This window comes from Pongo abelii, chromosome X (genome assembly GCF_028885655.2).
Source record: "Pongo abelii isolate AG06213 chromosome X, NHGRI_mPonAbe1-v2.0_pri, whole genome shotgun sequence".
In the NCBI taxonomy this organism is placed as follows: domain Eukaryota; kingdom Metazoa; phylum Chordata; class Mammalia; order Primates; family Hominidae; genus Pongo; species Pongo abelii.
In genome coordinates, this window is record NC_072008.2 from 160,135,422 (window position 1) to 160,148,496 (window position 13,075).

A 13,075-nucleotide genomic window follows, 5' to 3' on the forward strand; every position below is an offset into this window, starting at 1 on the left:
CAGTCACCCTTTCCAGCTGTCACCCTCCTTGTCACCTCCCACCCTCCCTAGCCCCCAATGCACAGGTCTTCTCTAGGCTGGTGTTCCTCCGGGAGATGCCCTCTCCAGGAGAGACTAGGCCAGAGCTCCAGCTGTCCTCTCCCAGGGGAGTTGCGCAAACAGCACCTGTGTCTCCCGGCAACGGTGTGGAGCAACATGCAGGGAGTATTGTCAACCAGGGCAGCTCACCCAGGCCCCGGTGTCCAGGGCTTTTCTTGCGGTGGTTCACAGAGCCATGCTGTGGTCACGTGGCTGGCCTCCGTCTCCAGCCCTCTGGAGGTCCAGCTGTTAGTGTAGACTACGGGGCACGGTCCCCAGCCCCCTGCCCCAGTGAGCCATGCTGCTCTCAAGCAGGATGTTCCAGGGGCTTAGCGATCCCTCCCAGGAGCCCTTGCTGCACAGCGTTCCACTCGGGCCACTCCCCGGGACCTTTGGCTGAATGGAGCTCCATGGAGGATCCGCTTATCTCTGTCTTCATCAGCTCTGACTGCCATAGCAAAATACCATAGGCTGGGAGGCTTAGACAACAGACACTTGCTTTCTCGAAGTCCTGGAGGCTGGCCCAGAGCTCCACGTACTCCTGAAAATGCATCTCAGCCCCCCGGGGGAACACTATGCCAGTTCTCCAAGGGCTGCCAGTTCCCGGGGGGACTGCTCTAGCTTTACTCCCTTTGCTTAGTCACAAAAACAAATGACATCCTTTGGAAGAAGGAGGCCGGCGTCTCCCTCTGGAGAGGGACCTTACGCCAGGCAGATGCTGCTCAGCCCAGCTCTCACGGCCACTTCCGTGTGGCTCCCCCAGGTCATTGCCACCATCCCCACCAGCCAGCTCAAGTGCCTGAAGGAAGCCGGGCACGGGCCCGGGAAGGACGAGATGACTGACGAGGAGCTGGCCGAAGGCGAGGAAGAGATCGACCACGCCGAGCGGGAGCTCCGCAGGGGCCAGATCCTCTGGTTCCGGGGCCTGAACCGGATTCAGACGCAGGTAAGCCCCGCCTCGCTCTCGCCCTGGCCCTTCCACCCCGAAAGGGTAGAGGCAAGCTGGCCAGCAGCAGCTGAGAGCCGGCCGTCTGCACCCGACACCCACAGGGAAACCCTTTGGTCTTGCTGTCAAGGTCACAAAAGCAGCTGCCAGTGTCCCCTTTGCCATTCCGGGGTGTGCCCGCTGATGGCTGTGGCACTGAGGTCGCCTCTCCCTGACAGCTCCTTCAGAGCCCAGGCATCCCCTGTAGCTAAAGGTGTGTGTGGGTGACTAATGGCTCTCTCAGAGGCACAGGCCAGCACTGTCCTCATCACTGCTGGGGCTCGCTTTACTTGGTGGGAACGGCCCCAGGTCATAGGAAAGTGACATTATTGGGAAGACAGGCCCATTTCAAACAGCCACCAGCGAGCTCAAGTTTCACTGGATGACACTGTAAATGCGATGGGGAGACTTCATTTGGGAAGTGAACTCTGGCCACCGAGTTGGTCCTTTCTGGTCATCCAAATCACCAAGGGTTGGGGCCGGCCGAGACCAAGGGCATCAGCTGTGTTCCTCTCTGAAGTCAGATGGCCACCACTGCCGCCAGTATCAGGCGCTTGCCAGAGCTACCATGCTCCCTTGTTCCCATCTCCTCCCGGCCAACAGTTTTGCCAGGATGCTCCAGACTCGCTGTGTCTCCACACCCCTGCCTGGAACTCTCTTATGATCCCACTACAGCCTGGCCTGTGCCCGCCACTCCCCAGAAACGGCGCTCGCCTAGGTCTGCAAGGCTCCCTTCCGGCTCGTGGGGTCGGGCTGTCCCTGCATCGTTCCTGCCTGCTGTGGGCACTGCCTGGAGACTTGCTGTCCTCACCCGCCTGGCACCCCCACCTCCTGCTCAGCCCTCGCCCCACCCTGCTGTGGCCCTTGAGTGCTGAAAATCCCGGCCGGGGAGGAAGAAAGGGCCCATGGGAACCCCACCTGCGGCCTGGCCCCTCTCCCACCGCAGCCCCTGCAGCCTCTCCTTCATGGCCTGCCCCTCCCCCAGCAGCCTCCAGAGGGCCACCCAGCATGCTTCACACTCCACCTCCTTCTGCAAGGCCTGGGCCACCGTCTCTCAGGTCACAGCCATCACTCCCTGCCCCTCCAGGCCCTGTCCAGGATCCCCAGTTGCAATGCCCCTGACATGGAGCGACTGACCCTCCTCCCTGAGGTCCTGCCAGAGTAAGGACACCACTGCACACTTGGCTGCGGAGCCAGGGCCCGCCTAAGCCACCAGCCCCAGCTCAAGCGGGAATAGGCGGGGCCTGAGGCCACACCCCTTCCCAGGGTCTGTCACACATCACCAAGGGCTTGTCCCAAAGAATCATCCATGCAACTTGCACAAAGCTGTTCTCGGTGCCCTGGGTCCTGTGTTCCCTCCCAGTGGTCTCAAGGGCCGAGTCTCAAGGGACCCAGCCTCAGGGCAACCCCACTCCCCGGGCCTCAGCCTCCTTTGCTTGCCTTGGCTCAGCTCAGCCCCTCCAACACCACCCTCTGCGGTGGGACTGGTGGAGCCTCTCTCCATTGTCCTAAGGATGAAGTCCACGCTCCCGACCATGGCCTTCAAGCCCCTGCCTCTTGGTGTCACCCCAACCTTCCTGCACCCCTGCACCCCCGGCTGCCTTTCCAATCATGCCCTCTGCCCGCCTGTGCCACTGCACCTCCCCAACTCCTGCTGCGTCCCCTGGGCACTCATGCTTACAAAGCCCTCTTTGACTCCTCTCACTCTCACCACGGGCTCCTTGCAAAACTTTCCAGAGCTACAGAATCCCCAGAGACCACGATCATGCAGGGCTAGGTCAAGGGGCAACAAAGAACTCCACATTTCAAGAGCCCCCCGGGGTCCAAGGGGCCTCTCCAGCTGAGAACCAGGAGACGAGGCTGGCATCCTAGGCACCTAACACAGTGTAGCCTGGGAAGGATGTGTTAGGTCTGGACTCTGAACACTGTCACCTATGCCCTGGCCTGGCCAGAACACAGAGAGCCCCGGTGAGGAAGGGGAGCAGGCTTTGTCGCCAGATGGCCTGCGTCTCCCCTCCCACATGCAGGGGCTACTGCCTCAAGCACAATGCCCGGACAGGCCAGGAGTGCAGCACAGATAGTCTGTTCTCGTTCCCTGCAATAAATATTTCTGCGCTAAATCTTAAACACATCAAATGTTAGAAGCAGCACTCACATCTCCCCCAGTGCCCTCCTAGCAGCCCAACTGTGCCTTCTATGAGACCATGCCTATGAGCCCCCCAGCTGCCCCCAGATGGGCTCTTATCTATCGTGCCCCTGTTGTGCTACAGAGCCCAAAGCTGCCCAAGCCTGGGGTGGGGGGTGAGGACAGCAGGACCTTGCCCCTCAGCGGCCCACTTCACTCCTGCCGCCGCAGCCGAAGGCGACGTTAGGTTTTCCGGCAGCTGAGACAACAGCCCTGCCCTGACCTGCAGCATCAGTGGTGTCAGTGGTACCCTGGCCACCTGTGTGTCTCGTGTCCTCTCTATGTGGGGGCCGCTGCAGCCTGGCTAGTAGAAGCGAGTCCCATCGGTTAGAGTCTTAGAGTTCCAGTCTGTTCCAATTGTCGGTGCTCACAGAGACACAGGCTGCTGAGTCCCCTGCTTTACCTATGAGGAAACAGGGTGCACTCCTTCCCCTTGGCACAGCCGATCCGACTCTTCCACGGGCTCCTGACCCCCATGGCTTTTCGCTTTGACTTTGTCACATCCAGCTCACCATGTTACTCAGGAATGCTGAACCAGTCGGTTCTTTTAGCCAGCTATGTAAGAGCATCTGCTCTCTTTGATTCGAAATACCTGCTTGAAAAATGGAGCTAAAGCTTGAGAGAAGCCCGTCAGGTTGTACGTATGCCCCAAGCCAAGAAAAACATTTCCTAGGCAGCTGGCCCCAGGTTTCTGCATTTTGGGAACCACAAAATCGCTCCCCAGATTTTGGAGGCTGGCACAAGCTTTTCTGTTGCTAAGTGAAGGCATTTTGTAACCTGCTCGCACCATGGTTCCATACTAACATATGAACGCGCCAGATGGACAGGGTGTCATTCCAGAATAAAAGAGTCCTTCAAACCCAGAACATGTAGCTTTTTGAAGCGCTCATGACTCGGTCTGTCTTTTTTGCATCCCATTATAACGCAAAGAGAAGCTTCGTCAGCAACTGGGCCTTGCTTCTGGCTCAGCTCTTGGGCTTCCAGGTATGGGGTGGTGGCGACTGTGGTATTGTCACTGATGTGGCTCTCCCACTGGGACACCATCTGTAGCCAGGCCAGACCAATGCAAATCTGAGGCAGGAAAGGCATCTTTCCTATCCCTCATCACTTTTGCCGCAGCGAGAGTTCTCTCCTGCATCTAGACAGGAGACCCCCACTGCAAGCCACCGCGACGCCATCACATCCACCATCCTCCTTCCGTGCGCTGACACACTCAGTATGCGTTCCTCACGGTCGCAGCAAGTGCCACGAGGTTCCCCTTGTGACAAGCAAGCGAGTGGGATGTGCTGGGCAGAAGGGGACTGGGCAGGCTGAGAAGAAGGAGAAGTCCTTTCCACAGCGCGTCAAGGGCTGAAGTGGCGTACATCCTCATTTTGGCTGGTGCAGGGGGAGTCTGAACACTCAAGCTGCCTTCTTCCGCGAAGCCCTGGCCGGTTTCAAGACACCCAGTGAACCTGGTGGCCGCCACATAGCACTGCAGGGCTCGGGCTGGAGCAGGTAGCTTTGGGCTCCAGATGCACACACTGGCGTTGCTGTTCACATCATCTCCAGTGAGATGGACATGAGTCCCCATCCCAGCCAAGGGCAGGTCAGGAAATCCAAAGACACTGGGTCAAGGCCCTCCTGCGGGCCTCAGTTTCCCCAGCCTCGCTTCCCCTTCAATTTGTAGGAAGCTGTAAGAGTGGGGACAAAGCGAAGCCATGGCTGCCAGTCGGTGGGAAAACCCCCTCCTCCGCTAGGTCCATTCTTCTGCTGAGGTTTCGAGGGGGCGCCCCCTGCCCAGTCACTCAGATGAGCCACAGAAGCTGGCAGAGATGGGCAGGCGGATGGAGCGTGGGGCATAAGTCCTCCGGGTTTAGAGGAAGCAGGGCGGGTTCTAATAGGAGCGTGTCATGTCCCTCATGTGTGTTGGAGAGGGAAAAAAAGGTTGAGAACTATGAAGTACTTCCTGACAAGTGGCTTGCAAGGGGCATTTCTGACATGTTTGCAGTGTGCCCTGACTTGTGACCCCCTTCCCTTCCCAATCTCATGACCGCTAACCGTCTGCTCAGCAAACCCTCTCTCGGTGGGTGGCACAGAGGCTGGCCTCAGTCAGGGCCCTGTCCAAACATCGCCAGCTCCCAGTGAGCGGGGTGACCCGATGAGGCTTTGCTGTCACCCTATGTGCCCAGTGGTGGCCCCTATCCTTGCCCAGCCCTCCCCTCCGTGATAGCCTGGACAACAGTGCAAGCCAAACTTTATCTCATTTTCTCTCCCACAGATGGAGGTAGTGAGTACCTTCAAGAGAAGCGGTTCAGTTCAGGGTGCTGTGCGCCGGCGGTCTTCGGTCCTCAGCCAGCTTCATGACGTAACCAATCTTTCTGCCCCTCCTCACGCAATTCTCTCTGCTGCCAATCCCACCAGTGCTGCTGGGAGTGAGTCTTGACTTCCCTTTTCTCTCATAAATGGCATCTCTGGGGAAGAATAAGCCTCCCCAGCTCGGCCTTCTCTCTTTTCCAGTCTTGCATTCCGCTCACCGTGGCTTTTCTGTTCTCTCTTTACCGCCCTGTCCAGTCCTTCCCGCCCAGACGGTGTCTCTCGAAAGCCATATTCTTTTAAGAAACGTATTCAACCCATGGCACTTCCGGACCTCCCGTTCTTTGCTTTGTTTGGTTTTGCGGTTTGTGTTTAGTGCTCCTTGTGCCATTGGTTCTCTTTTCTTGAACTTGTCTGCCTTTGCCGATGGTTCTTCATGAACTTGGGCCGCTTCTGGGGGTGTCTGGTGTCAGGCTGGGGCCTTGCTCAGTGTTCAGTGGTGCAGCGTCAGGGCAGCACGCGGGTTCAGGGCTGCCTTCCCGGGGCTGGAGGGGTGGCGGGTGCCTTTCCCACACTGCTTGCCTCAGAAGAATCTAGCCCGCGTACCCAGGAACAGGAGCGGAGCTTCCAGCATCCTCCTTGAAGTGGTTTCCTAAGGATGCCGCTGTCACCTGTTCCCAGGTGGGTTCAGTGCTGGCCAATCACTACTGCACAGGTGGTGCCTGCCCTGTAGGCCTTGCCCCAAGCCACCAGGTGTTAGAGGTTTCCCGAGAACTGGCACTCAGAGGCCGGGCACCACTTCTCTTCAAGACGTTGCCAGGAAAATTTCCCAGCACGCTGGCCACAGTTGAAAGAGAACCCAGGGGCTATCCTAAGGAGGTAGAAACTTCCGTAATTGCTCACATCTTTTTACAAAGACAAAGGGAAGGCCACTCTACCGCTGACCCCACCACCCTGATGGGAGAGAACGCAGGGAACCCAGTGGGCCCAGCCAGGCAGCCTGCTTTTTCCAACAAACTCAAGAGAGTTTATACACCAAATAGTAAACCTTCGCGCGTGGGCCCAGAGCCTTTGCCAGGATGGTTCTATGCTACCTCTTTCCTTTCCTTCTAGCAAGCCCCCGAAGCGCTCCCCTCTGCCAACACGAACACGCCACTCCCCTGCAGATGGGAGTCCTTAACCACGCCTTTTTCCATCACAGACTCTTCCAGCTTGATTTCTTTTCTTTTCCTTTCTTTTTTTTTTTTTAGGAACTGGTGAGAGGTCCCTGGTGGGGGTCACCCCTCCTCTTGCATAAGCTGTCATTTTGGGCCGCTCTGTCCTTTAAGGAAGGGAGGAGGCCCATCCTGTCCCCCTTGGGAACAGAGCACGTGTGCACGCACACACACACACACACACACACACACACACTCCTTCTCCAAACCACAGGCCACGCACACCTCCAGCTTGCTCCACACTCATCATGGGGCCACCTACCCTGGTCACAAATATTGGCTGACACCGTGGCAGTTGGGCTGAAAAGCAGTCGGCGCCTCCAGTGCTCTAGACGTGGGCCCAGAGGGGCCTAGCCGCCACTCCACCCAGAGAGGCCGACAGGAGGTTCTGCCAAGTCAGTTAAAGCCAGAAATGGTTCGTGGCCTCCCAGCACCTTCCTTCCTGGGAGTTGAGGGCAGCAGGGGGCATGGCTGTGCCTCCGCCTCCCTCCCCCTTGCCTTCCTCCGTATGTCTCTTTGCCATCTCTCTCTGTGCTTCCTGTCTGTCTGTCCATTTGCCCATTTGTTGAGTTAAGGGGAAGACAGCCACCACGGCCCCACTCCACGCGTTCCTTGAGCCTTCTCCACAGCTCTGGCCTCATCCCACCCCAGGACCAGCTCCTTGTCCCTCTCCAGGTCCAGCCCAGCCTCTGTGGGGCCTGCTGTCTTTTCTCCCTCTGGATTCCTCCTGCTTCCTCCCTGGGGTGGCCTCTTGCTCCTCTCTTCCTTGGCTCCTAGCAGTTCCTTCCTGCCTTCATTCCGTGGCCATCTGGCCCCCTCCTCCCCACCTCCGGAGCCTGGCAGTGCCGGGTAAGTAGAGTGGGAGAGACGCCACCCCTCCTGCTGTTCACAAGTTATTCCATGGGGGCCCTAAGTGGCGGATAGCCAGAAGGAGGGCAGCTGTCCCTTGCACACTGTGTGCTCCAACAGAAGGTGGGTGGCAGGGCCCTCTGAAGAGGCCCATCCCAGCTGAACATCAGCATCCCAGAAAGGACTCTGCCGTGGAGGAAGATGCTGGCTGGGGACCTGGCAACACCAAGGACATGCCCACTTCTGGAAGCCACCTGCCAGAACCACCTCCTGCCATCATCACAGTGCAGCGGATTGGTTTAGAACTCAGAACCCAGCCCCTACTCCACGCTTCAAGGACCCCAAGCAATCACCAAGCCCAGCACCCTCATCCTAGAGATCAGGGGAAGGAGGTTGTCCCCAAGGGCCAGGACCTGCACTGGGTCCCATAAGCAGCCAGGCCTGGCAGAGTGGGGACTAGCACCAGCGCCCACCCTCTACTTGGAACTTTCTGGTGGATGAGAGATGCTCTGAAGGCTGTGACGGAGCTCCCCTAGACAAGAGGGCTGCCCCAACTAGGCCTGCAGGGGCGTCAAGTCACGTGGGTTCGTAAGGCAAACCCACGGTTTCCCATCCTCTTTGCCTGCTCCAGGCCAGGCTGCCTTTCAGCCCACCAGGAGTCTGGGGCCTTTCTGGGCACTGGAGCTGCCTCCGTCCCAAGCCTTTCCTACTAAGGACCTCACGTCCTCCAGGGAGAAGGGCCAGTGGTTGGTACCATGACATCCCCTCACCCTGTGCCCCTGGGGCCAATGCAGGAAGTAGCAAGGGGATGACTAGGAGGGGTCGAGAGATTCGGGATCGCTGGTGCTCAGTGCTCACACACTCGAGCCCTCCCCACCCTGTCTAACCTCCGACGCCTTTGCTGCTTCTGGACTCAGGAGTCCCAACACAGGCCCCGTCCCTCCTCTGCATGCATTGTCAGACTGTGCCGGCCACAACTTCTGACCCCCAGCTCCAGGCAGCCTCCACTGCCCCTCCCCTGCCTGGCCTGGTGACTACCCCACACCATGCCCCAACCACACACTCACACACCGAGGCCACAGTATCACCCTCCCTGTTGGGTGTCCACATTCCGGAGAGCTGGTCAGGGACAGCTGGTTCAGTCACTCGGGTCTACCAAGGGCAGCAGGCACGGGGGGCTGCGCGTCTGCCACTAGGAGGCATGGGAGGGTGCGCGATCATTTGGAAAGCCCCATCAAAGCCACTTGAGAGGCCCTTTATGTCTGTTTTCCACTGGGACACACAGACACACCCCAGCCACGCATCCAAAGTCTATCCTTCCAGCAGCACCACGCCAGGTCTGTGTGAGATGCTTACTGTTGGAGTCGTTCCTGAGATGCCTCCTGACCTGGCCCAGCAAAGGAGCAGGGGTTAGGCAGCGGGCCATGAGTCTGGTCCCATGTGGTCACCGGGGGTCCCTCAGGGCCGTTTAGTCCCGGTTAATCATGCTGGAAACAGATCACAGCAGTTGCTTGGTTTTATTGGCTTTGGCAACACGAAAACCGTGTGGCCAAAGGGGCCAAACCGGGCCACGTGAGTCCCAGGCTTTCCCTGGACACTCCTTTCCAGGGCCCAGGGCGACATGCTCACCACACTCACAGCCCCGTGGTGGAAGGAGTCTTGTTTTCTGGAGTTTGCTCCATTCTCAGGAAGGTCATGTGCTTTGAGCCAAGCCTCCCTACCTGGTTTCTGGGAACGGTGTATTGGCATTTTTTCTCAGATCTTTGACAGTCTGCACCCTGCCTCCATGCTGGAAGCAGTAGCAACCCTCCCCCAAGAGCCCTGCCCTAGGCTTTCCTGGAACCCTGGGCCCTACCACAGGGGAATGCCCTTCCAGGCAATCCCTAAAGTAGACACCAGAACGCAGCCTAGCGCAGACCCCAGAACCCCTGGTCCAAGGCCCTCCCCATCAGGCACTCCGAGTGTGGACTCCCAAGCTGGGAACCAGGACCAGAGACCTCCCAAGACTAATTGGAGGTCCCGCAGCTGGATTCAGCCAGTACGGAGGCAAGGGCTCAGCTGGGCCTTCCTCCTGGGTCCTCTTTAGTCCGACCACCCGACACTGACTCGCCGCGCCCAGGTCAGTTCAGCTTGCTGGTGTTGGGAGCACAGGTCTAGGCTCACACAGTCCTGGGCATGAGTGTGCACACAAGGTGGGAGGCAATTTTCATGAAACTTGCCAGCTGCAAGCAGTTCTGGCTTGCCAACACACACACAGCCATGTCTTGTCTTCTCCGTTCTTTGGTTCAGTTCCTTGGGGAAAGAGCCAGCTGTGGAGTTTGCATTTTCATTTTTCCTAATTCATTTTTCCTAAGCATGTGACATCCCCGTGGGGTAGAAAGGGGCCTTCGCCTTGCTCTCCCCCACATAGAGAAGTGAGGCCGAAGCCATCGTCTCCTCAGTGTTCGGGCTATCTGAGCTTCGCTTTTCATTGCCCGAGTTGACTGATGGTTCATATTGCCACAGGCTCTTGAGGACACCTTTGTCTCGCTTTCAAGTTGTGATGCACCCTCACGCCTACAGGGGTTGTTTTGGGCCTGGAAACCCTAAAGTTCTTGGCGAGAAGTTCCCCATGGGTCTCCCTGGCTGCTGTGTTCAGAATCCGCTCTAAATTCAAAGCTCAGATGCCTGGGGAGCTGACAGGTCCCTGCCTCCGAAGGAAGGTTCTGGACCAGTGGTTGGTGCTGAGCAGTGGATAGGTAGGGAGGAAATTGACCAGAAGCATCCGAGCTCTGTGAACCTTAGCGGCTGAGACTGAGCAGAGAGCATGGAGCCCCTCGGGTGGGCTGGTGCCCAGCACAGAGGCAGCAGGATAGGGCTTGTTTCTGCTTGAGGAATTAGAAGGAAGAGTGAGAAGATGTCAGGCACAGCTTCTGTCGTTTCGTTGTCACTGCGGTCAGGAGTCTTTGCTTTGATTGTTCTCTTTTCCTTTCCTTTTTCTACTCTTCTCGGTCCTTCGCTTGTCTCCCTGCTTCTGCAGCCCTTCTCCACCCTCATCCTCCTCCCCAGCCCTGCACTGCAAACTCCAGCACTTGAAGGCTAACCAGGGGCACGTCTCCCCATGCACATGGCGGGCACCTCCACTCCAGCTGGCCGGCAGTGGCATCGCACATGGCACTCCACACCTGCACCCCTTCCGCTTTGGCTCAGTGTGGCCAGGGATGGGCCTTGTCAGTCTGCAGCGTCACCCGCCCTGTGTAAGGCTCAGAACTGCTCATCCACGCAAGTCAGGAGCCTGGGCCAAGCCCACAGCACCCAGCATGTCTCCTCTGGGCAGCTGGTAACAAACTGCCCGGGACAGCCTCTCTAAGGATGCGTACTTGAGCTAAGTTCAGAGGAAGGAGAAAGGCCAGCCAGGCAGCAGAAAGGGCAGGGGTCATGGCTCCGGGGAGCCCCTGCGTGGGGTGTTCAGAAACAGCTCCAGCCGGCTGGGCATTGCAAAGTGGGCAAAGAGCTATGGGGAGGGCTGAAGCCAGCACAGGAGGCTGGTGCAAAGCCGTGTGGGCCCCAGACATTCAGCCCCGTCCACTGAGCCCCTGCTGGGTGCAGCGAGCCAGACAGACAGACCCCTGCCCCAGGGGGATTACCTTCCAGTGAAAGGTGGATGTAGGGGGCGCTTGAAGGAAGGAGCAGAAGTGGGCACCACGCTGCTGGGGGAGACAAGAGTGAGGGGAGCCTTCCTGGTGTGGGGTGCAGCCAGAGCAAAGGTCCCCAGGTGGGATGTGCTGGAGGCTGAGGGGTAAAAGAGGGCAGAGTGAGAAAGACCGGGGCAGGCTCCGAGGGCCACAGCCAGTGGAGGGCTTGTAGCGGGGGAGACCAAGACACGCTCTGGTTTTTGGGCCGCCGTGCTAAGGGCATGGAGGGGTGGGGGCGAAGTGCAGGTTCTGGATGGCGTTTGAAGGGAGCCGCGGGGCTGGGGCTGGGGGGGTTGGGCCTGCTAAGTTTGAGACCCAGCTTCGACGCCCAAGTCTGGAGCCGGAGCCGAGAGGCTGTTAGCCGGCAGGTGGAATGGAAGGCCGAGAGCCAGAAGAGAGTACCTAGACCCAGAGGAGGGGCCCTCGGGTGTCAGGGATGGGAGAGGAGGGGCTGTGTCGGACAGTGCTGGGGGACTGTGAGGAGTAAAGGACTGTGGCCTCTCAGGGCCATCAGCCATGATGGGGAACGGAGAAGTGTGGCAGAGGGAGACAGCAGGAGGACACAAGGAGGTGGGAACACACAGTGGGGAGCCACCTCGCCTCACCCGGATGAGATGGGGAGTCCCCCAGCCCAACCTGACCCTCCTAGGGACATCTCTCCCTGAAGAGTGCTTTCATTTCCTTTCTTTTTAAATTGTCACAGTAAAACAGGCTTTTGGGGGTACAGTTCAATGAATTTCCGCACAGTCAGGACGCGGGCCAGTTCCATCGCCTACTGGAAGGTTTGGAGCCAGATGGGGGACCAAGAGTCTGACTCGGCAGCCAGAGAGAGCTCGGAAACTCCACCTAGTGAAGGGACAGGAAGGATGGAGGGCTTTGCTGGTGGGGGTTGGGGTCCCAATGTGACCCCAGGGCCCCGGGCAGGACATAGCGGCAGCAATGGAGGTGAGGAGAGGCTCAGATGTAGAAGATGCTTTTGAGTTAGGATAGGGTCCACAGGACACGTGGATGTCTGGTACATAGGGTCAGGGGGTCAAAGTGCCTCTGAGGTTTGGCCAGAGCCCTGCACTGGGATGGGAAGGCTACTGGTGGGCAGAGTTCAGCTGGAGCACTGATAAGAGTCCTCCTCGGGCCTCCTGCAATTTGAGAGGTCCCTTAGGCATCCGAGGGGGGACACCCGGGAGGCAGCCAGGGCAGAAGTCTGGCAGTCCAGGAAAAGGTGGACGTGGTGCAGCTGGTATCGGCAGTATTTCTGGTGGCCTGATGGTCTCTAGACAGCACTGAGGGCCCTGGGGGCCATGAGATTCCTTTGGGAGCAGTGGGGGGGGTGGCGCGTCCTGGGCTGGGAGCAGAGCAGGAGGCGGTGCAGGAGCCTGAGATGAGGACAGAGTGAACCCAGGCTGGTGGAAGGAGGGCATCCTCGAGCACCCAGGTAGGAGCGCAGCCCTCTGGGATGGGCCTGTCTTAGAAACGTTTGCTGCTTTCCATTGAACCAATCTCCCAGGAATTGATTGCATCCTTCAGTGCTGGGTGGGCTGAAAACACCCCACCTTAAGACAAACACCAAAACATTGTTTAACGGCCCAGGATTAGAATGCGGGGAAAATAGAGCCTAGAGAAAGCTGACTCACTGTCAGCTGTAACAGACTCACCAGGACTCCAGCCAAGCTTAGCACCCCCGAACAGCAGAATGTTGGGGGGCAGCCCTTCCATCCTGCAGCGGTTCACTCAGTCACTTGTGCATTCCCCAAGTGTCTGCTGAGCAGCTGCTCTGGGCCAGGCTCTGTTGTTAAGC

At 58.4% G+C, this 13,075-nt stretch overlaps 1 protein-coding gene across 3 annotated transcripts in view; it reads left to right on the forward strand.

Moving 5' to 3' along the window:
- The window catches only part of ATP2B3 (ATPase plasma membrane Ca2+ transporting 3), a 44,527-nt gene that overhangs the window by 27,921 nt on the left and 3,531 nt on the right, over window positions 1-13,075 (forward strand). Inside the window, exons 19-20 of one of the 3 annotated variants that reach the window (XM_024240659.2) lie at window positions 842-1,024; window positions 5,509-6,048. In XM_024240659.2, the coding sequence (XP_024096427.2) occupies window positions 842-1,024; window positions 5,509-5,673 (348 nt within the window). In that variant the 3' untranslated portion in view covers window positions 5,674-6,048. Of the gene's footprint in view, window positions 1-841; window positions 1,025-1,738; window positions 2,294-5,508; window positions 6,049-13,075 lie in introns of those variants that run through there. The other 2 variants (XM_024240656.2, XM_054545219.2) reach the window with 2 other exon arrangements.